Source organism: Mytilus trossulus, chromosome 7 (assembly GCF_036588685.1).
Source record: "Mytilus trossulus isolate FHL-02 chromosome 7, PNRI_Mtr1.1.1.hap1, whole genome shotgun sequence".
Taxonomy (NCBI): domain Eukaryota; kingdom Metazoa; phylum Mollusca; class Bivalvia; order Mytilida; family Mytilidae; genus Mytilus; species Mytilus trossulus.
The window spans coordinates 9,968,827-9,995,651 of NC_086379.1; the positions used below are offsets into that span (position 1 = coordinate 9,968,827).

Consider the following 26,825-nt stretch of genomic DNA (forward strand, 5'->3'; position numbering starts at 1 on the left):
GAAAACTTTATCTTTAATTTGAAAAAAAGTCTTGTATCGTTTCTTTTGTTGACTAGTATATATACTTTGAGGTTGAAACAACATAATTTAAGCCTGAGTAATTCTCAAAAAGTTTCCAAAATTTAAATACCGAAGAAATCTAAAAAAAAAATGAGATACAAGATATAAACCTTTATTATAAGTTGGTACTACATGTAAATGCAATGCAATTACAGACATAAACTCTAAAGAGCTTTAAAAATACAACAAAACAAACCCACAAAAAAAACAAAATGTACAACACATAAAGCACAGATGTCAAGTCATGTACATGCACAGTACAAGTAAACATAGAAAGAAGGAGTTCATATGATGCAAACATAAAACATAAAAGTTCCACCAAGCAGCTTCCAATACAGACACTGGACACATATCTTCACATAATATTAGATCTTTTAAAACATATGCTGCTTAGTCTTCAAGCACATATCTCCATCGAATGGTTTCTCGTGGATTTCTTTTCTGTTTCAGCCAAGTTAGAATTTGAAATATTCTCTATCCAAGCCTTTAGGAGTTTTTTTTACTGTCATAGTTTGATATATTTTTTTTCTTTTGGCCCTCGCGCGAAATGAGAAACACAATGACATAGTATCATCATGATCATACATACTCGGAAAAGATCCCCGAAACGTACAAAGAACGGTAACTCAATTCAGTATAAACTAATATCCGCTTGACTTCGTGTATGATATAATAACTAATTTTAAAAACTTGTTGTCGTCACTCAGTTTAGAAGTAGTATATATTAAATTTCTATGGCGTGGGTCATGTAAATTTGTTTTTATTTGTATATTTATATTAGTGTATATCTACCTGGCACAATATACAAATACTGAACGGAATGGTTTGAACTTTAAGGCTCTGCATGTATCTATCTATATATAACTATACCTGCGTAAAGGTAAGTTTCTAATCTTTAATGTATAAGGAAATAATTTATGTTGAAAATTTTGATGTTGCATATTTAAATGTCGAGTAAATAAAACTAAGGTACATTTTCCAAATTTGATAAAACTAGCATTATAAATATCTTTCGGTGATGGTCTTTGTCTCTTAACTAGTACATAACAGCGTACATGTACGACATAAGACACAGAAATGTTTGCCTTACTTACACTTGGATAAGGAACAGGATAATGGCATGCTGATAAAGGTGAACAAAGATATTAATTTCCTATTGTTAAATCATCTTTTTATTTACATCTTGAACGGGAAGTTTTATACAAAAATGTATGATAAAAAGACAATTTTTCATTTCAAATTGTTCCATTTTTATAGATGGTGACGTTCCCTTTTGTTTATATTTCTCAACTTGTACGATTCGCTCGTGTATGTAACAACGTATTAGATTTTAGCAAGAGAAATTTATGTATTACTGAAAAAATTATTTCACCAGGGTTTTCGATATCATGAACTAGTCAAAACATTTACTAAATTTTATCATCGGTACAATGACATCATTCTTAATATAAATCAACATGCAGACATCTTATAGTTATACTTTCAGATCTTTCCCATCCAATTTTTTATGGTTTAAATTATTCTTAACTAAGCACAAAAATGTCAGCATTCACCTCAAAAACTAACCTAACTAAAAATAAAAGTATGAACATGAAATATCTCATATTTACAAAGAAAAAGAATCTGTTATGATAGAAACGATAAAATATTGGATGGAAACATATAAGATATATGTTCCCCAGTGTATACAGATGTTTTATTTGTTTAATATATATTCTTTCAATGATACTTGTTTCAAATTTTGCGACACTATATATGTTGGCGATTACAGAGAATGACTGATAAATTTAAAATGTCTGCGTTTAGTGAATGACGATTTTTAAAAAAGACGGGCTTCAAAGTTATCGTGAAAGTGCCTATTCCAGAGGTGGCGTGATTCAGATGTGGATACTAAAAAAATAAATCTTTTAGAGTACATATACAATCTAAGACTCTTTTATCTTTCAAAAGTATTAAAACATTAGACTTTCTACACTTTACACATGTATTCCTCATTCCGAACTAAAAGACAAATTGAAACATTTGACATCGCTTTGTTTCATAAAAAAGAATGGCTAACGTAGATACAAGTATCTTGTCTGTCAGGGAGGGATCATATATCCTATACTTTGTACAAAAAACACTTGGATTCAAATTAAAAGTTCTCTGCAACTTACATTAGCAAGATGCTCGATTTATTGATTGACAACATATTTGTTACGTTTGGGGGACGTGTTTTTCAACAAAAATCGGCATTCCCATGAGAACCAACGGTGCCCCTCTTCTAGCTGACTTGTTCCTTTATTCTTATGAGGCTGACTTCAAAAGTTAAATATATCCTTCAACTGTACTTTCCGCTTTAATATAATTATGATGTTCTTTCAGTAAATAATTCAAAATTTGGTGACTGGCTATGTTGAACACATCTATCCCATCGAAATTGATATAAAGGATACAACAGGTACAGTAAAGTCTGTCTCATATCTTGACTAATACCTAGAAATTAATTGACAATCGTTGTCGGTTGAAAACAAAACTTTACGACCAAAGAGATGATTCGAGCTTCCCAATTGTCAACTTTCAAATTCTATATGTAGTAACATTCGCGCAGCACGGAGTATATATCTTCCTATATATATTGATACGATATTCCCAGGCTTGTATTGATACGCATGATTTCCATGACAGATGATTATTGCTCACAAGGAAGCTTTTAAACCAATAGTTCCAAATGGTGAAGCTGAAATCATCCATTCGTAAATTTTACGAGTTCGTTGACCGTTATGGAACATCTTTTCACAAATGATAGCGGATATATTCATAATATCGTTACTACAATCCCCTCGGCTTATTACGAATGTAACTTACCGAATTAGACTTGTTACTGGGTTTGTACTAACATAATCAACAGGACGGTTGCCACATGTGGATCAGGAGCTGCTTGCCCTTCAAGAGCACCTGGTATCTCTCCAAGTTTTTGGTGGAGTTCTTGTAGCTTAGTATTTATTTTTCTGTGTTGTGTTTTGTTGTCTTTCCCGTTTTTTTTTGTTTTTTTTATCGTTTTCTGTTTAGTATCAAATGATTTATATTAAGATCCATTTTGTTACATCTCGTGATTAATTTTATTAGGAAATCACCAATGGCAGTCAGCAGTGTTTAAGAACATCAGTTGTTCGACCTGTTAGTCAAATGCGTTTTGTTTAAATATACTTTTTCACTTTTTTGGTGACAATTTTGGTCAAATTGACTTATTTGTAGATTCTACTTTGCTTAACATTTTTGCTATGAACAGTTTATCTGTATCTATAATAATATTTAAGATAATAACCAAAAACTGAAAAATTTCTTTAAAATCATCAATTCAGGAGCATTATACCTGAAAAACTAGTTACCCAATTCGACTAAAAATTTCAGGACAGGTAGACCTTGACCTAATAAATACTTTAACTTCTTGTCTTATTTGCTCTAAATGCTGGAGTTTTTGAGATATAAGCCAAAAACTGCATTTTACCCTGTGTTCTATTTTTAGCCATGACGGCCATGTTTTTTGACGAAATAGAAAATAAAACACAAACTTTATTTTATACACCCTACTGATCATTCAGTTGAAGTTTGGTTGAATTTGGTTGAGTAGTTTTAGAGAAGAAGATTTTTTAAAGTTAGCAAATATGATGAACAAATTGTGAAAAATTTTCATTAAAGGACAATAACCCCTTAAGGGGTCAATTAACAATTTTGGTCACATTAACTTATTTGTAGATCTTAATTTGCTGATCATTTTTGCTGTTTACAGTTTATCTTTATCTATAATAATGTTAAAGATAATGACCAAAAACTGCAAAATTTCCTTAAAATTACCAATTAAGTGGCAGCAACCCAACAAGGGGTTGTTTGATTCATCCGATAATTTCAGGGCTGATAGATCTTGACCTAATGAACATTTTAACCCCATGTCAGATTTGCTCTAAATGCTTTCGTTTTTGAGATATAAGCCAAAAACTGCATTTGACCCCTATGTTCTATTTTTAGCATTGGCGACCATGTTTGTTGATAGATCTAAACTTCGGATACAATTTATTAACTAGATACCCTAAGGAATATTCAGTTAAAGTTCGGAAGTATTTGGCCTAGTAGTTTCAGAGGAGAAGATTCTTGAAATAGTTTACGACGATAGACGACGACGACAGACGACGGACGACGACGGACGCCAAGTGATGGCATTAGCTCACAGGTGAGCTAAAAATATTGACACCTTGTGTTTGTGGCATAACATCTTGGCCACAAGTTTGTCGTTTTCTGTTTAGTATCAAATTTATATTAAGATCCATTTTGTTACATCTCGTATTCAATTTTATACGGCAATCGCCAATGGCAGTCAGCAGTGCTTAAGAACATCAGTTGTTCGACCTGTTAGTCAAATGCGTTTTGTTTGAATATACTTTTTCACTTGTTTGGTCTTTTGGAAAATGTTGTTTGTGCTGTATTTAGACCCTTCTAAAACAAAATCTGTTATACATGCACACGTATAAAAATTGCGATTTTTATCCAACGCAATCATATAGTTTGAACGTAGTTTTCAATTTAGACTCGTTTATATATATATATAGCAAAAATATTTCAATTTTTTGAAACAAAATTTCGTAGACATGTTTTCGAAAAACGGCATTTCAAAATGAAAAAAATGCCTCTATTTACAAACACTATAGAACTTATTGATTGTATCGCTCTAGCATATAAATGGTACATATATATTATTGTTGTCGATATTTAGATGCAAAGAAGCAAAATGGACGAGGATTGCTCGTGTTGCTACGGCTGTTGTCTTATAAATACCCATAACTATTGATTGTCAAGGAAACGATCGATATTCCTCGTATTTACACAACTTCAGGTGTACTAAACCTTTGGTTCAGTCGATATTTGTGTTTATTTGTGATTCCTTTGTTTAAAGTAAGTAATGATTTTCTAATATACATTTGTATTTATATTATTTACGCATAACTATTCTAGTTATAATGCACATGCATATGATATTTAATCGTTTTTGTCAGTCAGCACTGACCACGGATTACTCGTGTATTGAATCTATCATACGTCAATGATGGAAATTAATGATATATGACAATGGTCAACTTATTTAGCCAGTTGACCACTTTTCTTTATTACTCAAAAAGCGTTTCATAAGAACATCTCCATGGTTAATTCTAATCAATACACCGTCTTCAGCTACCAGACAAAATGCCTTACTTTTAGGCTCCAAATGGCCTAGACAAGTTCTGAAACGAATTTTCTTTAGTGCAATACATTGCATATTTGTGAAATAACTCATTTTACCCAAAAGATGAATAAATCAGGTTCAATAATGAATTCAACGAATCCCAACTATATTTCTATTTAATCTTTTTATATATTTTCAGTATAGTCGTGGATGAATAATGGAGTCACGAGATTGGCAAAATGGTAGATCACTACCCGAGAGAATGTTTCACATGTTAAATCACCAATTGATGTGTGATGTCACCTTCTATGTTGGCACTGACAAGAAGATCTTCAAAGCTCATAGATGCATGCTCGCCAGCGCTAGTCCTGTCTTCTACAGTATGTTTGAAGGACCAATGGCAGAAAAGGGAGAAATAACCATTCCCGATCTTGATAATGAAATATTCACACAACTCGTCAGGTAAATATGAATAAAAGGAGACGAAAGGTATACACCAAACAACACAAACACATAAATGCAGAAAATGATTCAAAACATAATACCGTCAACAGCAAAAAATAGAGTTTGTATTTATACGTATATAGCTCGAATTCACGAAGTCTGAACAAGTAATTATAAAAGTTACCCGATATGCTCATGAAATATATATTTATATATGTAATCAACACTAAAATGCGTAAATTAATTGATTAAATGAAGTTAGAACACCCAAGTAACCTTCTTTTCATCTCTCATAAAACAAATTTACATTTCTTGAACAGTTAAAGCTCACAATTAAACGTACATAAATAAATCAATTAAAACAGCTCAAACACTATATTATCGGTATTACAAATGACCAAAAAATACAGCACTTTCAAAAAGATTCTAATCATAACTACATGTATCTGTTCAGACAGAAAATACACAGTGATTTATTTTGAGAAAACCTGATGTTAATTGAAATCATTGAAATCTAATTTTGAAATCTTATTAGCGATCCGCTGATGAAAACAAAGGTAATAATTCAATACTTACAGTTACTTTATAGTGTTGAAGAAATTCCCACCTTCATGCATAACTGTTAGGTTGAAAAGGAAGATGGGGACAAAATCACACATTCACCCCAGGGCGGATCCAGAATGCTCATTGATTCCCTATATATATAATCAACCAGATATTTCCCAGAAAAGGGATAGGCGGGCCCCCTATGCCTCCTAAATCAGCCTGTGAACCCTCCCTTATTTCGTGGCCTTTAGTTTTAGCTTTGCATTTAAAAATCCATGCAAATCCAACAGGGAGAAATAACGAAAAGCCCGTCTTACAACGTATATTATTTAGAATTTTCCAAATAGGAAAAAAACGTATGTAAATAAACAACTGGTTTTTTTTTTATGTTTGTCAGGTTTATGTACACTGACCAGATAGAAGTAAATACATCAAATGTGAAAGGTTTATTGTATGGAGCTGAAAAATATATGTTACAAACTGTCAAAAGTGAATGTAGTCAATTTTTATCAACGCTCATAGATGAAGATCACGCTTGTGTTGTATTACAAACGGCCAATGACTTTCACCTTGAAGAATTAAAACACAAATCCTTGCAATACATTCATCGTCATGGAAAACAATGTTTGGTATCTGAAAGTTTGTCATCTCTTTCTCCCGAATGTCTTAAACTCGTAATTGAATCGGATAGTTTAAAATGCAAAGAAGATTTCATATTCGAACAAGTTGTAAAATGGGGTGAAAATAAGTGTGGAGACAAAGATATGCCGTTGACGGACGATCATATCCGAGAATCTTTAGGAGATATTCTACATGATATACGCTTTCCCTTAATGGATCGTAAGTACTTCACACATCATGTATCAACTCGTCGTATACTGTCATCAGATGAAATAATACGAGTATTTCAATCTTTTGATGGTATAAATGTCGAAAATTTCCCATCAAAATTACGTCTCCCTAATCCGGTGAAATTTTACAGATGCATCGCTAATGAAGGTCACCAGAGTTGGACTCTGGATGGTTCAGTTGATTCAATAGAGTTTTCTACAGATTTTGACGGGTTACTTTTAGGAATAATTGTGTTTGGGTCAAAAGATTACAAGGGTGATCATGATATAACAGTTAAAATCATTCAGTTCTTTACAGTTTTGACATCAACAACCACATCCATATCTTCAAAAGAAGGTCAAGAAATTTATGAAATTATGTTTATAGACCCAGTCAAACTAACTAAAAACGTACGGTACACAATTCAGTTGTGTATGAAAGGACCGAAGACCTTCACAGGGAAGAATTACGCAACACGGATAATGGAAGATGATTTGTCAGTAACATTTTCGTTTGGCGTTTCCTCATTGAATGGTACCAATGAAACAAGTGGACAAATTCCTGGGATCATCGTCGGGAGGCAACTTGAATAAGCAACATATAGCTACTAAAGGACGGATGTATTACTAACAAAGGAACATAATATCACACTATCTAAAACTAACAATATATACCCTGTATGTTTGTTGTCATTCTGTAATTTGTTTAGTTTATTTGGAATAAAAGTAAACAAACGGTTTACAAAAATTGTAGTATAGTATACAAATAGCATGCAAAAGTTAAAAAGAAATAAAATAAGATTATTGTTGATAGGCTGAGAATAAAGTAAGAAGATGGGAAGGGCAGTCAAAACCATCATGAATTCGAGAAAAACAACATCCCACGATAGGTAAAAATGAAAAGACATACAACAATTTAAGCCACAAACAAAAACTACAACGAAAAATAGACAGGTATAATAATTACTTGTCCACTTCATTTTAACCGTTTTAGGATAGTTGTCTAACTGAAAATCATACCACATCTTGGTTTAATTGACGTCAAAATCAGACCACATCTCCTTATTTTTATATGGGCAATAATTATTGCCTGTTTCCCTGTACTGCAACTCCCATATATGAATCTCACATAACAGCACACCGTGATGTTTAAAATTTCAGTGTGTAAACACACATTTTTAATTTCACCAATAATACATATAATATAGCCACTGTACGAGAAGTCGGTTCTTGCTTGTAACAGTTACCAATCAACTGCAAGCTTCAGTCTATACTACTGGCCATTAAAAGACCTGACATTTATTATTATTAATGAGAAACACGTATAGATTAGACCGTCGGTCATCCTTTTTGAATTGTTTTACACCAGTCGTTTGTAACATTTATAGCTTGGTGTTCAGTGGCTCCGTGTTGAAGGCCGTACTTTGGCATAATTTATAATTGTTTACTTTTTATACACTGTGACTTGGATGGAGAGTTGCAAATAGTTCATACATATTCAAGTTATGTTGCAATGATTTTTTGCTAAACGTCCAGTGGCAAATAGTTCATACATATTCAAGACATACAACTATGATTGTTGTTTAGTTCGTCCAATAGCAAGACAAGAACAAATTAAAATAATCTAAAAAGTAGATTCTGTTAAGTGGAACTACATAAAGAATAAAGGGCTGCGCTTTAGCGCATGATACGCCCGTTGCTCTTTTAACTTGTCTTTTATGCTTTAAATGAATTTATATGATCAACTAGAAATAGTGTGAGCCCTGTCAAACAACCCCCCCCCCCCCCCCCCCAAATAATAAATAAAAATGCACACAAAAATTATGTGAAAGTGTAAGTTATTTTCCCAAAATTGGAAAATCCCCCCTTTTTTAAGCATGAAAATTCATAACATGGAAATTTAAAATCTGAAATTTATAAATATTGAAAGGGAGCTTACATCAATAAATATAAACAATTCACCAAAGTTTCATGGACATTGGTGAAAGCCTTTTTAAGTTATTGTCCGAAGTGTTAAAAATCCCCCTTTTTCTATGAATAAAGCCCCATAAATCCAAAACTTAAAATCTGAAATTTATAAAAATTGAAAGGGAGCTTACGTCAATAGATATAAACAATTCAACAAAGTTTCATGGACATTGGTGAAAGCCTTTTTGAGTTATTGTCCGAAGTGTTGAAAATCCCCCCTTTTTTATGAATAAAGCCCCATAAATCCAAAACTTAGAATCTGAAATTTAAAAAAAACGAAAGGGAGCTTACATCAATAGATATAAACAATTCATCAAAGTTTCAAGGACATTGGTGAAAGCCTTTTTGAGTTGTTGTCTGAAGTGTTGAAAATCCCCCCTTTTTTATGAATAAAGCCCAATAAATCCAAAACTTAGAATCTGAAATTAAAAAAAACGAAAGGGAGCTTACATCAATGGATATAAACAATTCACCAAAGTTTCATGGACATTGGTGAAAGCCTTTTTGAGTTGTTGTCGGAAGTGTTGAAAATCCCCCCTTTTTTATGAATAAAGCCCCATAAATCCAAAACTTAAAATCTGAAATAAAAAAAAAACGAAAGGGAGCTTACGCCAATAGATATAAACAATACACTTAAGTTTCATGGAAATTGGTGAAAGTGTTTTCTAGTTATTGTCCGAAGTGTGGAAGACGGACGGACGGACAGACGGACGGACAACGGTATACCATAATACGTCCCGTCTAAAAGACGACGGGCCTATAAAAAGAAAGAAAAAGAAACAAAAAAAGGACAGTCCATTTTACTGCCCTTTTTATGATGAAGATGTACAGACACTGCACAGATGACTCACTTTGGCAAAGTTTTAAGATCAATAAATGAACTTGTATATATGCATTATCTTACCAAAGTAAAGTCTCATTTAAAACTGCAAAAAATATTAATAGACATTTGACTATAACTGTTTTTACAGACTCCTAGTAGTTTGGGGGCATATTGTTAAACATCTGACCATCTGTCCCTTTGTTCAAGACACAAAGAAAAAAACAAATCTTAAGATTTTATATTTAAACATTCAAAAGATGTCTATAGTCATTTATTGTTACCATGACATATTCTAATTTCTAAATATACATTATAATATTCAATAGCTGAAAAAAATCATTATTTAGACACACGTATTGAAATTAAGTGTTATTTTATAACCAATCAACATGCTTTTCGTGCAGGACCCTTTAAACATTAATTACCTTAAAATCATAATTCAAAGCAAAACGCAAGTATTATGTGAAACTGCAGACATTTGAGTATTTAACAAAATTATTCATTTAATTTGTACAAGAAATGACATTTGAGAGAATTTGTGAGAGAAAAAAGTGTTTAATAAATTTATAGTGGAATTTTCAAGTTGTGAACCACTTTGATCTCTGACTATACATATATATGCGAATTGAGGCTGATGTATATCAAATCACGACTTCAACATGCAACCGTGTGAAATTTAATTTGACAATTAAAAAAAAAGAGTAAATTTTATAACAAATTTGAAATAAACTTGACTACCAAATGAGTTAACAAAACATTGTTGAACTTTAGGACTACATCTAATTATAGGTCCAACACTGAACTGTTGTTGCAAAAATGGACACATGTTTGAACCTGTCCTAAGTCAGGAATCTGATGTACAGTAGTTGTAGTTTGTTTATGTAATTTATATGTGTTTCTCGTTTCTCGTTTCTTTTTATATAGATTAGACTGTTGGTTTTCCCGTTTGAATGGTTTTACACTAGTAATTTTGGAGCCCTTTATAGCTTGTTGTTCTGTGTGAGCCAAGGCTCCGTGTTGAAGGCTGTACATTGACCTATAATGGTTTACTTTTTTTTAAAATTGTTATTTGGATGGAGAGTTGTCTCATTGGCACTCACACCACATCTTCCTATATCTATATACAATATATTTATTCATGCTTGATACAGGTTTGAATTTGGATTGTAACCATAATAGGTTTCTGACACAGAATAACTGTAGTCACAGACTATAAGACAAATATGATTTGAATTTATTCTCAATTTTTTGCTTTTGTGAAATACACTATGCTGTTGTGTATTGACCCACCCCCAAAATTTTTTGTATTTAAAAAAAAAAGGGGGCATAATAAATCTTCTAAAAGTGAATAAAAATTAAATGACAAAGCTTTGCTTCCAATCGTCTCAAGACATAAATGCAGTAATAAAGTATTAAATATGTAAACCCCAGTTACATGTAATGTCCTTTCAATAACATTTGATAAAATTTGAAGCACCCTGCTAAAAATAATATTTGTTGGTCACCTAACAATGGAAACTTGCTTCAATATTTTTATCTTATTTAATCAATAGTTTTAAGAAAAATATCAACTACAACTGTTGAAAAGAAAAGTAAATCATTTTTACTAGGGAGATAACTTTGGCTCAAATATTTCCAAATAAGAGTAGTGATAACTTCTAAAGAAAGGTTTCAATCAAGGGGGAGATAATTTGACTATTTAGTATTGTAAATCAATGTAATCATACCCTTTAATTTAGTAGCAAGAAAAAGAGAATGTGAATCCATCATGAATTTGTTATAAAGTAATTGATTTATGGACTCATTTAAAACAATCAATAATAGATAAAACAATTTCCCTAATTTAATTTATTCAAAATTGTTGCATTCTGAATTGATTATTTTTGAAAAATAAGGATGGTAACTTAAAGATCTTAAGCTTATTGCAAAAAAAATATATACATTTTCTTCAGTTTGAGGAAAATAAAAGAAAAGATTCTATTCAAGTCCTGAGAAACTAAGATGCATGACCTTTTCCAAGGTTAACAATAAATTTATACATGTAAATATGAGAACAATCATTGCATTCCTCAATACAGGTATTACAGGTATGAAGTTCATTTTTTATGTGTTTTATAATGTGTTGTTAATGAGGATCTTTGTGTAAATGATTTCAAACATATTTCACAATGATATGGCTTCTCTTTGGTATGAGTTCTAGAGTGCAGGTCCAAATAACTTCTGATGGCAAATGTTTTACCACACAAATCACAGACGTAAGATTTGTCCTTTGAATGCTTTAACTGTTTGTGTGTATTAAGTCCACAGGATTGGGAGAAACCCTTATCACAGATGTCACAAACATAAGGTTTTTCTCCAGTGTGTGTTCTCATATGAAGTCTCAAATTACAAGGTTTCTTTAAGGTTTTTCCACATACAATGCAGCTACAATTTTTTGATGCAGAACTGGAATTGTTATTATCATCTTTTAGATTAAGATTACTGATTCGGGCTACATCAGTTTCTTTCTCTCTTTTAGATTTGTTTTCATTTTTTTTAAATTCTAGATAATCCTTAGTGGATATATCTGTTCCATTTTGACATTCAGATTCTTTTACATTGTTTTTCAAGTCTAGATTCGCCTTAGAAGGTACATCTGTTCCTTTTTTACTTTTAGATTTGTAATCATCATTTTTTAAGTCTTGATTCTCCTTAGAAGATACAACTGTTACGTTTCGACTTTTAGATTTGAAATCATTGTTTTTTAAGTTTAGACATGCTAGATAATCCTCAGAAGGTACATGTACATCTGGCCTGTTTTGACTTTTAAATTTGCAATCATTGTTTTTAACGTCTAGATTTTTCAAAGAAGACACATCTGTTCCGTTTCCACTCTTAGATTTGCAATCATTGTTTTTAACGTCTAGATTCTTCCAAGAAGACACATCTGGTATGTTTCTTCTATTAGATTTGCAATCATTGTTTTTAATGTCTAGACTCTTCCAAGAAGATACATCTGGTATGTTTTTATTCATCCATTCAGTATTTTTATTTCTAAATTCTAAATAATCCTTACTAGTTTCTCCCAAACTGTTTAGATTTTTTGATACATACTGTTCATTTATGAAGTCAAGGAAATCTTCATAAGAGGCTACTTTAATGTTCTGATTTTCTAATTTAATATTGTTATTTCCCAGGTCTAAATAATTCTTAGAAGACACTGCTGTAATGTTACGATTATCTAATTCAGAACAAGATTTCTTTAAAGAGTAACCAGATTTGTAACATCTAGAGGAAGCTGAGTAATTGTGATTATTAGATTCACAATTGGAACCACAACAACTTCCATTTGGAATGTCTACTGAATGCCAAGAACATACATTATCATTGTTTTGATATTCAAATTTAGAATTGAAATGGTTATTTTCTAAATCCAATTGATGGCCTATTGACAAGAATGTACGGTTTTCAGATTCAGAACGAGAATGATGAGTGTAACTGTCTTTATATAGATTTTCTTCAGTTTCTCCAAATGATAATTTTGAAGATATTGGTTCACAAATAATAAATTCATTTACAAAACAATCAGGTTTAAATTCCTCCTCTTGGAAAATAGAAACAGAACTGCTGTGTGCATCTTGTGGTCCAATAGAACTGCTGTGTGCATCTTGTGGTCTTATAGAACTACTGTGTGCATCTTGTGGTCCAATAGAACTGCTGTGTGCATCTTGTGGTCCAATAGAACTGCTGTGTGCATCTTGTGGACCAATAGAACTGCTGTGTGCATCTTGTAGTCCAATAGAACTGCTGTGTGCATCTTGTGGTCTAATAGAACTGCTGTGTGCATCTTGTGGTACAATAGAACTGCTGCGTGCATCTTGTGGTCCAATAGAACTGCTGTTTGCATCTTGTGGTCCAATAGAACTAATGTGCTCTTCATCAAATGACAAATTATCAGCTAAGTTGAAAGACAAATGATCATCTACAATAGAAAAAAGCTATTTAATAACCTGGCAGTGAAATATTTACACTATTCTTCCTTATGTTTCTTTGCTTCTGGTAAACTATCATGTGGGATCCATATATATATTATAAAATGTCAAGTTAAAAATGTCATTTGTTGAAATCTGTCCACTTGTGACATATATAGTTTGACTGATAAAAGAAAAATCTATCCGCAATAAGCATAAATTATATACATTGTAGAATCTACCATTACATAGAGTGTGATATTCTTGTCCTGGATTGTAGCAGCATTGAACATGTTAAATTTGTTTCTTCTGTTAGCAACATGATGAGTGTCAAATGTGAAGCAGAATATACTGACCTTTCTGGAGTGCCTAAGATCAACAGTGGTTTTTACTTTTTTGGTGGGGTTTGTGTGGCAAGTCTTTAGTTTTTTCATGTTTATAATTTGTTTTAGATATAAGGAGATGTGGTATGAGTGCCAATGAGAAAACTCTTCATCCAAGTCACAGCCTCTAAAAGGTATCCATTATAGGTCAAAGTAGTCTTCCACAAGGAGCCTTGGCTCACACCCCAAACACATGAAACATCAAGCTATAAAGGGTCCCCAAAATGACTAGTGTAAAAACTAGTGTTTTATTTGTTAGTCTTTCCATAATTTTTTGGTGGGTTTATGTCATGATAGTGTAAGTTTTTCTTTAGGATTTTTGACTGTCTGTTTGGTATCTTTTGTCATTTGTTTTAGCACAATAATCACTTGAACATTCCAATTTGACAGTGATCACTGAAGAGGATATAACAGTGATCACTAAAGAGGATATAACATCATCATGTCCTGTGTTTTAAAATAAATTTTTCAAACTTTACAATTTACCTTTTTTCTTTCCTCCAATTTTCTGAATGATCTGTTCCTTTAAACGTTCTAGAGTTTGGACATTTGAAATTTTACTCCTTTTATATTTTGTTCTACTATGCAAGTTGTCATCACTTGCTTTCCTTTTCCTTATACATGTACTCTGTTTATCCTTGACACACCGTGATTCTCTGTCAATTTCAGTTTTTATATTCTCACTGAAATCTTGCATAGGTTCATAGGTTAAGCCATACTTAAGTAATCGTGCACTGGTGCATAACTGAAGGGACATTTCCCCTTCCTGAATAGCAATTTTCAAAGCTGTTTTCAAATGTGAAGGGATCTTAAACAATGCGTCAAATAATCTTGTAAATTTCACCATGTCCTTTGAATGTTGCTTTAATGCGCTAATTCTTTCAAACTTCAGTGTGGAGCTACTGTACACCCAACCTGTTTCAAAGCCATCACCAAAATACTGTACATGGTACATTCTAAATCTACCTGTATAAAATAGAACTCTATAACTTTCAGCTTCTATATATAAGCCTGAATTGGTCATCATGCCAAAATATACAATCTTAAACATTCTTGGCTTTCAAATATTCAATTTTGAGATAGCCTCATAAAGTTTAAACCCAAAAAGTGGCTCGGACTCATGAAATTTATAAAGTGTTGTTTTCAATTTTTTACACTTTAGCAACAGTGGAAATAATTTTACATATATATATATACTGAGTTCATTGTACATATACTGAGTACATTGTATATATACTGAGTACATTATTATAGTACATTGTATATATAATGAGTACATTGTATATATACTGAGTACATTGTATATATATGAGTACATTATATATACTGAGTACATTGTATATATACTGAGTACATTGTACATACATGTATACTGAGTATATTATACATTTATATGTGAAACATATCAGATTGTGACCAGGTTTGATCCAGATTAAATAAAACTAGACTTTCAAGAGCCAGTGTCGCTCACCTGAATTTACTGATGCTTTGGAAATAATGTAAAATAAGGTTAAAATCTTAATTAATAGTACATGTATTAGATACATGTACTGTGCATTATTAGATATTATTAGGTGCTATAATGTATCTAATAAAATTAACCGTACCAATTTTCTTGCACCAGATGCGCATTTCGACAATACATGTCTCTTCAGTGATGCTCGTTGCCAAAATATTTGAAATCCAAAGCTTATATAAAAGATGAAGAGCTATAATCCAAAAGGTCCAAAAAGTATAGCCAAATCCGTGAAAGGAATCAGAGCTTTGCACGAGGGAGATACATTCCTTAATTTTTGACTATTTTTAATATTTTGTAACAGCAAATTTTAATAACACAAAAAAAAAATCTGTATCTTCATGCCAGTACCGAAGTACTGGCTACTGGGCTGGTGATACCCTCGGGGACTAATAGTTCACCAGCAGAGGCATCAACCCAGTGGTTGTAATAAAATTAACGGTACCAATTTTCTTGCACCAGATGCGCATTTCGACAATACATGTCTCTTCAGTGACGCTCGTTGCCAAAATATTTGAAATCCAAAGCTTATATAAAAGATGAAGAGCTATAATCCAAAAGGTCCAAAAAGTATAGCCAAATCCGTGAAAGGAATCAGAGCTTTGCACGAGGGAGATACATTAGATAATAACCAAAAACTGCAAAATTTCCTTAATATTACCAATTCAGGGGCAGCAACCCAAAAACAGGTTATCTGATTCAACTTAACCTGATGAACATTTTTACCCATGTCAGATTTGCTCAAGTATCATTATTTCAAGGCATAATAACCACAAAGGTGTCTGTTGACAATTTCAGTTATCTTTGACTTAACTATAGAACTAAATGTTAACTGGATGTTAACACTTTAATACAATTTTCAAGATAAAAGCCAACTAAATTGCTATTTTAAACCATAGCAAAATATCCCCACCCCTGTATTCTCTACCGAATACAAAAGTCTTCTGTCAAACAGTCTAAAAGAAGTTGTGGTCATTTTTACACATTTTTATTTAAGGGCCTACTGATGCCCACCTCAGGGTGCGGGATTTTCTCGATATGTGTAGATTCATTGATGGCCGTTATCTGCTCTTTTGTCGGGTTGTTGTCTCTTTAGCATACATGTATTCTACATTTCTATTCTATATTTTATTGACAATAAATTTACTTGCCATGGATCTTGGTGTAATCATTGCTTTGTTCCTCTTTTGTAACCATACATGGCCACCAGGGGTATCCAGAAAATTTGGCCCAAATACAGTCACCAACTGACCATTCTATTGGTATGTTTTTCTCCATTGTAGTTTGTTTCTTCTTATATCATAGCTCAGAAGTACAGCTGCAGTTTATTTGAATGACTTAAAAACTTAACTTCAATAGATGTTCGTCTGTCGCCTCCATTACATTATTCTTCGTCTGTCGCCTCCATTACATTATTCTTTGTTTTCCTCTCCTTTCTTTTGTGTTTTAAAACCACTAAGCCAAATGTAAGCTGGAAAAATGAAATAAAATATATAAAAAAAAATGAAGTGTTTAAAAGTTGTAATGAGTAATAAGTAATAACAGAAGTTTATGAAGTACTGCAACTATAATTTCAGGTATGATATTGACCTCTGATTTTGGTACATGTTTATTGTAGAGATAAAATGGTTGCATGACAATCAACACCTTAATTGAATGAAGTTCTTTAAAGCAAGAAACATACACATGTGCCTGTCTAAAGTCAGAAATCTGCAATTCAGTGGTTGAGGTGAGAGGGTTGGAAGCCAATAGTTTAACCCTGTCACATTTTATATGTGCCTGTCCTAAGTCAGAACTTCTGATTGACAAATAATATTGAGGGATTGTCATTTTTTGCTGTTACTCATATTTGTTTTCCGTTTATGGTTTTGCTTAGTTTATTCTTGGTTTGTGCCATTACGCATCTGTTCCATGATAGGGAAGGGTTGGTGCCTTCTAACTAATATAACCCTGCTACAAAATTTACATTCTGTATTTCGCTGTTCCAAATGAGAGGACTGTATTTCACTGGTTGTCTTTTGTTGCTGTATATCATATTTGTATTTTTGCTCTTAAAAAAGTCTTTTTTAGTTTTAACTTAAATCAGGTCCTTATTTTTATCTTTAGATTGTTTTACATTTTTCACTTCAGGCATGTCAGGCCAGGTGAGCTAAAAATTAACTCAAATGCTAAAATTGTGAAGATTTCAGTAATTTAGCATACATGTGATGGGCTGTGAAACTCAGATCAGGAGATTAGGACTCAGATCAGGAGGTTTTTTATCGACATTTATTTTGTCGTAAATGTAACCGTATGATGTAAAAATTGTCATTTAAGACCTATTGGTGACCTTCTGCTGTTGTCTGTTATATGGTTGGGTTGTTGTCTCCTTGACACATTCCCCATTTCCATTCTCAATTTTATTTTAGAGAGTTTTTTCTTCAAATTTCTATCAGAATGTAATATGTTTATATAAAGTACACTTGCAATGACTTGCTGCCTTTCTACTTGAATGATATATCACTTCATTAAAAAAAAAAATTGAGAAGAATCTGTTTCTTGATTTGTTTTGTTTTTGCATGGTTTTTATATTTCTTATAAAAGTGTAATACCACCAAATCATGACCAGTACAAATGTATGTAATGTACTTTAACCTATAATGGTTTACTTTTTAAATTGTTATTTGGATGGAGAGTTGTCTCATTGGCACTCACACCACATCTTCCTATATCCATATCCGGTTGTATACGAAAGTAGATCTAAAAAAATATTCCCTTGAATTTGACAGTTGTAGAAAATTAACCCTGCATTTCAATGCACTTAAAAAAAATTCATAAACATGTATGTTGGGTGTCTGAAATTATATTTATCAAAGTTGTACATATATCGATACACTTGTTTTGTTTGGTAAGGAACATGTGTTTATGCTATTTATAGAAAGGTCTGTTTGATTGGATATATAAAGTATGCGGGAAAAATTATATGCACGGGTGGTTTGATAGTAGTTAAAGTCATTCGATTCATTGCAGTCAAGTGCTCTAGATGCTTTTTTCCAAATAAATAATAATGAAAATTATTTATTTACAGGTTGATAGTCCAAGAAGAGTCGCAAATATTGATGTTGCAGTGCTAGTTAGAGACAGACAATTTTCATAATTTTCATTGATATAAAATTAATGACGTATACTTATTACCTGAATAAAATGCACTTGACTTTTGCAAGTGGCTACTCCCATGTGAGAGTTTTGTATTATATTGATAAATGTTTTATGTTCGGTTGAGGTAAAGAATAAGAACATAAGCATCATACCCTTTTTGATTTGATGGTCTTATAAAATATTTTGGAAAGTTAAGGTAACCAGTAAATTATAACAGTGTAAAAATTAGGTTGTTTACTTCCGGTGATGGTTACTTTCTTATATGCAATGAAATGTAGTGTGAAATTTTCACTGTAGCACTGGAAATAAAGGTAAATACTGTACATTTTATTTTAAAGTGCCAATTTAACAAAGACTAATAGGGGAAAATCAATGGTGGTATTACACCTAAAAAGTATTTTTCAGATGGAGGTTAAAAAAAATATTTGTTTCTATGGCCAATCCAGGTGGGATGTAGGGAAAATATATTTTTCCCACTTCTGTTGAGTGAAAAATAACTATAATTTCCACTTATTTAACTTTTAAAGATAACTAGACCCACATTAAAAAAAAACAGATTCTGCCTCTGATCCCCTAAAAATATTGTTTGAATCTAATATAATTCTATTTAGGTAAAATAAAAATACGAAACTTATTATCATCTGTGATATTTTAAAATAAATTCCAGAAAACAATTACACTCTAATACTGTAAATTCGGCATTTACACGTATGTCATCGTATATTTTTTACAGATATTCTAATAATACATGTACATGTACATGTATACTAAGATTATATGCATTTGTTGGTATTTATTTTTTAATTAATCTTTCACAATAAAAGATATCAATACCACTAAACATAAAAAATTGCTAATAGGGGAACCTGATTATAATCAATTTTACTACATGAATGTTATGGGTAATTAAAGCAGATGAGAGAAAATACACAGAGACTGAGTTACAGTAACCAATACAGAAAGAGGAGGGTTGCTTAAATGCCATTTGAAGATGAAAAAGACAATACCAATGCTGATGTCAGATACAGCAGTTATAACAGTAATATCAATATAAATTTCACTAAAATATGCTATGAGTCTCGGAAAGAGAGAGCTGAAAAAATGATAGAAGACAATAAAGAGTTTGTTGAAATGCTGGAAAGGAAAAAAAACGTCAGAAGATTTAAAACTTTCTTTGATGATAATTGCAGTGTACCATTATTTGAACATACAATCTCTACATGTCCAATCTTTCCTTTTAAAATTGTCTTAGATTCTTCTAAATGGTTGATAGTCCAGTCTAACTAAGATTAAACCTCAAACTAATTGCAACATAAAATGTTTTAGTTATTATCTACATTTTTGTAATATCATTAAGCCCCAAATATACACAGAAAAAAGTCCCATAAAATCGAACTTGAAGAAAACTAATACCCCGTTCACACTATGCATTTTTAATTCGACCCGAAATTAATTAATCCGGATTAAATTTTAATAGTGTGAACACGTTAAACTGGGGCGAACCCGGATTAAAATTACCCCTCATCTGAAGTGGAGTTAATGTGGGGCGAACCTGAATTAGTTACCCCACATTCTAGTGTGAACGCAAAGTGGAGTTAATGTGGGGTTGTTGCCATAGCTTTACGTGACGTTTTCTGCCGTCTGTCATTGCCAATACAGAATATAGATATGGATGCAGAACAAAATTCTTCAAAAAAGAGAGGTCTAACCTGGAGTGACAGGAGACGAAGGCTTTACTTTCAACCTGGGGAGAAGGGAAAATTCAGACAGAATTGGACAATTCAACAAGAAACACCCATGTATTTTCTTCAATTATAAGAACAATGGGTGGCTTGGGGTATCTTCATACTGCACTGGAATGTAGACAGAGAATTAAAACTCTTAAAAGAAACTACTTTAATGCAAATAAATAGAGTGGAAATGGCAGAACAACTTGTAGATATTATGATGAACTGGAGGACATTTAAGGAGGGTTTATCATGTAAATTTTCTTTTAAAAAATCAAATGTTTCTTTGTTGATTCTGAAGTTTTGGATCCATTCTCAGTAAAACCTGGAACTATACAGTCCTACCAATTCCGTGAACGAGGTTTGCTCCATATCCTCCTTTCTGCTGGTTGTAAAGTCTATTCATCAATAATAAGTTGTTTCTTGCCATCAAATACATTCTCATTCTTCTCAACCTAGCAAACCTATTTTTATGCCCCACCTACGATAGTAGAGGGGCATTATGTTTTCTGGTCTGTGCGTCCTTTCATACATCGGTCCGTCTGTCTGTCCCGCTTCAGGTTAAAGTTTTTGGTCAAGGTAGTTTTTGATGAGATTTTACCCCTATTTCACGGTCCACTGAACATTAAAAATGATAGTGCGAGTGGGGCATTTGTGTACTGAGGACACATTGTTTCGCTTTAAATTTGTAATATTCCGCCAATTTTTCCGTATCAGTCACAACTGAAAGAAGAACAGTACCATGGCGGTTTTCATTTCGGTTGTTGTCACAGACGCTGTTTACAAGATGTTGTGCATGCGTGTCTATTTTTGTTGAAGGGTTCGACCAGGTTAAGATTTCATAGTGTGAACACTGTATAAAAATCTTTCATAATTAATTTCCAAATGAAATTAACATTGGAAGGGGAGATAACTCTGCTAGTATGAGTTTTTTTTTTTCCTTTTTGTTATTGCTTTTCTTAAAATTTATGTAAAGTATGATACTTTGACAGGGTTATAAGTTTGTGTTCGACTATGTTATATAATATTATGCTCACAAAATGTACAAAACTGAAGTGTTATGGGTAATCTCAATTCTTTGTGTGCATTTTTCATCACAGAAATTGCAAAGGACCAGGTCCGAGTACACAGTTATTTCGTAGTGCATTTCTTTAAGACAATAAATTAAAATTAAAAAAATCCCACCTGCGCTTTCTCAATAATATTTTTACAGTGTGTTGTACTACTTTTGGGACAAATTATATCAAAATTATAGAAAACTTCATCAGCTCTAACACAAAATATGGACAATTTTATGTTAAGGGGGTCTTGAAATCTTTTGACAGCTTCCGAAGTGCTAATTTTTTACCTTTTTCAGCTGGGCCTAATCACTACTTTACATTAATATTTATGACCCAAATTTTTTTACAGTGTCATTTCACCCCCCAACTTGCTATATGAGGCATAAAACATGGAGAAATAAATTTGGAAGGGGTATAACAAAAATTGGCAAGTAACACACTGTCCACACTAAGGACTATATTCGTGGACAACGAAAATCAAAGGACGATAACTGTGTACTCGGACCTAATAGGATAGAAAAAGTTGACCAATCTTAATAAAACTTGGTATGACTAAAGCTTAATATATTATAAGACTGCTTACAAAGTTTCATAGCAATAGGATATATATTATAGACAATATGATTAATTCTATATTCAACTTTGCGTGTTAAATTTAGACGTTAAAATTGAGAAATTTCAACTATCAACATTTGGGGCTTTTAAAATTAAAATATTGCAAAAAAATACTTTTAAAATGCCTTAATATATAATATATCATGTATCTAAAGCAATAGAGTACTCATTTGATTTATCAGACTTAGCATAATTATTCAAAAGTCAAATTTATATGAGCCTGTGCCTAAAAATGGAGGTTTTCCAATGAAGGGGGGCCTTACATGAAGATGTTATATTTTCCAGCAATTTTAAATTTGTAAAGCTTTTTGATTATAAATAATCCTTACATATGTATTTAATGTACTTTAAATGGAAAGAAAACTTACAAATAACATATTATACTAGTTTAAAAGGGTCTTAGGCCAAGTAAGACTAAAAATAATTTAGGGTCAATTTAGGCCGTAGCACATAGTTACATTTAAAAATGCATATTGAAGCTATAGGAAATAAAAATTTGTGTCTTCTCTATCATTTCTATACTCAGGTGACATGATACAATAAACCTGAGCACAAAAAGGCTCTTACATTCAACTTTTTTAGCAGACAGTATGGTCTGATACAAAGATTTTTCACTTTTTAGTGAAAAACTTGCATGCAATTTTAGTCTCAACAGGCTTATATTTGAACCACATGCTATCCTACAGAAGTAAAGAAAGATATTATGTGAAATGAAACAGGTACAAAAGACATTGTTGAGTGCTTTTTATACAAATTTAGTGAGGTCTCTATTATGGACTTCAACTTTTATGTGCCATGCTCCTCACATTTAACTTGATCCAAACAGGGCGTTAGACGAGGGTCATTTATACAACACATTTTGCTCATATTGTCTGAGATAATCTTCTTTTCTGTAGATTCAGAGTTCACACATGAGTAATACAACTGGATTAAAGCATAGAAACACAAAAATTGACAAATGAAAACATGTCAGATAGAAAGTCAGAATGCCAATTATGCATCAAAATTGAAAAAAGCTATGAAATGCTTATTTTGACCATATAATGCCAAAATTGGTCATTTTTGCCAAAATTCTATCAAATAAAAGTTTAAATCCTTTAGTTTTATGCTATTTGACAAATTGACACCATCAAATCATTCAGGGAAGTTGCCAAAGTACAGATTCTATATTTCCTGATTTCACCTCTTAGGTCCGAGTACACAGTTATTTCGTAGTGCATTTCTTTTAGACAATAAATTAAAATTAAAAAAATCCCACCTGCGCTTTCTCAATAATATTTTTACAGTGTGTTGTACTACTTTTGGGACAAATTATATCAAAATTATAGAAAACTTCATCAGCTCTAACTCAAAATATGGACAATTTTATGTTAAGGGGGTCTTGAAATCTTTTGACAGCTTCCGAAGTGCTAATTTTTGACCTTTTTCAGCTGGGCCTAATCACTACTTTACATTAATATTTATGACCCAAATTTTTTTACAGTGTCATTTCACCCCCCAACTTGCTATATGAGGCATAAAACATGGAGAAATAAATTTGGAAGGGGTATAACAAAAATTGGCAAGTAACACACTGTCCACACTAAGGACTATATTCGTGGACAACGAAAATCAAAGGACAATAACTGTGTACTCGGACCACCACATGGACCAAGTACAAGGCCTGTTTTTGGCCCCCTGCAAATGTATTTTTTTCATTCTTTTCAAATTCTGTTTTGGAAAGCTATTTATTATGTTAAAATATTCCCTGAGGTTTGAAGTTTGTTTGGATGAACTTCAACGGGTGCAGGAATTCTCGCTACATTGAAGACCCATTGGTGGCTTTCGGCTGTTGTCTGCTCTATGGTCGGGTTGTTGTCCTTCGACACATTCACCATTTCCTTTCTCAATTTTATTCCACTAACCACTAATTTTAGCAACTGGGTGAGGTGAGGGGAAGGTTAACTTTCTGTTATTTTTCAAATATTGTAATCATTATTCATATAGCGAGTGATTTTACAACAAATTTTTATTTTTTTAGTGACGGCGACAACGTGACCTTGGATATTTTTTATTCATGAGAACTGTTTTTGATGTCTTCTAAATCGCCATAATTTTTTCTGGCCAGGTCATTTTGACACACGTTATTATATTTTAAGAAACAATGGCCAAAAATCATTATATTTTTCCTTCTTTTGATGTTTTTGATACCCTTTTACCCACCTCACCTCACCCATTTTCTAAAATTAATGGTTTTCGAAGTTCACCCAAACAAACTTCAAACCTAAGGGAATATTTTAATGTAATAAGTAGCTTTCCAAAACAAAATTTAAAAATTGGGGGGCCCAAAACCTGCCTTATCGTATCTTGTCCTTTGCTGTTCAGTTTGTGACCATTTTGAAAAATATTGTGAAAATTTGGCATTGTTTATGTTTGTAAATTATATTTGTTCAGCATCTACCTTGTTTAAAGAAACTTTAAACCACTTAAATAAGAATATTAGCTCAATGAATTTTCTTAAATTTGAAATTCTTTACATGTATTTGACATGTTGAAAAATTTAATAAATGGTCAACTAATTTTAATTACGAAATCTAGGTTGTAGCTTGATAAAAGATATGAAAACACCTGCAGAGTTGTTTATTATACTGGAAAGAGGGCTAAAATATTAAAAATCAGGTACAGTTATAAGGTGTCAGACCACCAATTACTCCCTCCAATTTAGAACGTATATTAAAGTAGCCCTACTCTGACACAAAATAGTGCTTTTGATGTACTTGTTTACTTAAACTAACCAACAAATATGCAGAAATGAAACTTTTGGTGAAAGAGACATATATCTAGATCATTTTGAGCCAAAATTTACTTGTCTATGAGTTTGCATTAAAAATTGAGGATTAATGCGCTCCATAGTATACTAATTTTAGATTTTCAGAAAACCAGGTTTGTTTTTTTGAGTATCTCTGTTTGATGGTCAGTTAATTTGTAAGGCTTTAAAGGTATGGTGAAAATTGGCATGTAGAATGCTGATACATGTACAATTCAGGATATACCTGGTTTCTATGAAGTTAAACTTAAGGTAAAATATTTAGAAAGCTGTGAAAATTGCAAAATTTGGTTGAACGGATAGGGATTTTTAATTGGTGGTCTGACACCTTTATAAGTTTGTATCAATTTAGTCCGAGATTACTCTGACTTCAAATGGCTGTTTTGCCAGACAAGATATGTTTGCCTTTTTTGCAGAGTTATCTCCAATTTCAATGCAAATGTTACATATATATTGTGTAATGATGACAGAAACTTCCTTTGCAACTACATTTTGTGTCTGGTATCTGTTGACCTTGTTTTGAGACCTATTACCTGCAGTCAGGGGTACTACTTGTACAAGTGTATTTTATTTACTTGAAGTAGTAAAAATAAATATACACATATAAGTAAATTTGTACGCTACTTATACAAGTGAATTTTATTTACTTGTATAGGTAAAAAAAAATATTGGCTGAGTTATGTCCCTTAGACATTCAGATTTTTTTACTTGTAGAAGTAAAAAAGTCATCCTATCTTCTTTTATTGAAATCTTTGGATTTCTTTGCTCTAATAAAATTTTAAATTATCTGCTCTTTGCAGATGTCTTTACTAATCATTTCAGTGCAATTTCATGGACAATGAAAATCCCATTTGTCTGTTATCTTCAGAACACTGCTCATTTACAAGCCCCCAAGGAGCAATTTTTGAAGGCCTTGCGCAAATACTTAAGATCTTTGCGCAATCAGTTTCTTTGTTGAACTAATGAGATGAAACATTGAACTTTAATTAAAAAATTTGAGCAAACCTCGGAAAAATCATTAAAGGCATGATTTTACATCTCAAAACTTGAGGATTTTTGTTGGATTGTAAGAAAAATTTACTTATACAAGTAAATTTTTGAGAAAATGAAGGGGAGATTATTTAAACATTATTTATTTACTTATATATGTATATATTTTTTTACTTCTTCAAGTAAATAAAATACACTTGTACAAGTAGTACCCCTGACTGACCTGAGGCTGACGTGCAACTGGTGCAACTGCATTTCATCCACACATAAATGTGAAGTCGTTTCCGGAATAGTTCCGTAATCGCATTAATCTTATATGAATTTTTATGAAAAAATAATGGAGAGCTGAAAGACAAGCACAAATTAAAGACATGAGTAAATTTGATATTCTAGCAATGATTGATAGTAGCCAAGTCGAGAAGACGCATTTAAAATTTTGCAAATATATACTGGGACTTCGTAAACAATCTGTCAATATAGCTGCAAGAATGAGCAGAACTAGCTCAGTATCCCATAGATGTCTTTATTAAAGTACAATCATTAAAGCAGAGACATATAATACAATTTTATTATATGTCTCTGATTGAAGCAATAATTTGAATTTTCTAGTGATGAAAATAACCCTTTATCATATGATGCTTTCTGATTATCTAAATGGCTAATTAGCACTAACGGTATATTTTCATGGTTCTCATAAGTCATAATATGTAGAAAATATAGCCAATGTAAATACAATAGACATAAATAAAATACAGGATATAAACTATAAAC

The 26,825-nt window shown here is 32.0% G+C and overlaps 2 protein-coding genes across 5 annotated transcripts; one reads left to right on the top strand and one right to left on the bottom strand.

The window, feature by feature from the left end:
• Positions 1–763: 763 nt before the first annotated feature.
• Positions 764–7,822, top strand: LOC134724610 (BTB/POZ domain-containing protein 6-like). Of its 4 annotated transcripts, XM_063587733.1 has the most exons (5): positions 764–940; positions 2,425–2,500; positions 4,811–4,989; positions 5,457–5,719; positions 6,645–7,820. In XM_063587733.1, the coding sequence occupies exons 4-5, from the start codon at positions 5,475–5,477 to the stop codon at positions 7,669–7,671; spliced, it is 1,272 nt and encodes a 423-aa protein (XP_063443803.1). In that variant the 5' UTR covers positions 764–940; positions 2,425–2,500; positions 4,811–4,989; positions 5,457–5,474; the 3' UTR covers positions 7,672–7,820. The 4 variants fall into 4 exon arrangements, with proteins under 4 accessions (XP_063443803.1, XP_063443807.1, XP_063443806.1 ...); XM_063587737.1 differs by lacking the exon at positions 4,811–4,989 and having other exon boundaries at positions 6,645–7,822; XM_063587736.1 differs by lacking the exon at positions 2,425–2,500.
• Positions 7,823–10,255: 2,433 nt separating this feature from the next.
• LOC134724611 (zinc finger protein 112-like) lies at positions 10,256–26,309 on the bottom strand. The gene is made up of 4 exons (XM_063587738.1): positions 26,278–26,309; positions 16,869–17,188; positions 14,688–15,167; positions 10,256–13,829 (listed from the first exon to the last, which is right to left on the bottom strand). Exons 2-4 carry the CDS (start codon positions 16,993–16,995, stop codon positions 11,965–11,967), a joined length of 2,472 nt encoding a protein of 823 aa, XP_063443808.1. The 5' UTR covers positions 16,996–17,188; positions 26,278–26,309; the 3' UTR covers positions 10,256–11,964.
• Between the last annotated feature and the right edge of the window lie 516 nt (positions 26,310–26,825).

Bases quoted from the DNA above. Each gene is read 5' to 3' on its own strand.
- LOC134724610 (XM_063587737.1), top strand. From the start codon at position 5,475: ATGGAGTCACGAGATTGGCAAAATGGTAGATCACTACCCGAGAGAATG. The intron at 5,720-6,644 runs GTAAATATGAAT...TATGTTTGTCAG, and splicing joins ATATTCACACAACTCGTCAG to GTTTATGTACACTGACCAGA.
- LOC134724611 (XM_063587738.1), bottom strand. From the start codon at position 16,995: ATGGAGAAAAACATACCAATAGAATGGTCAGTTGGTGACTGTATTTGG. The intron at 15,168-16,868 runs GCAAGTAAATTT...TATTTTATACAG, and splicing joins TGATTACACCAAGATCCATG to GTAGATTTAGAATGTACCAT. The intron at 13,830-14,687 runs GTAAATTGTAAA...TTTCTATTGTAG, and splicing joins AATTGGAGGAAAGAAAAAAG to ATGATCATTTGTCTTTCAAC.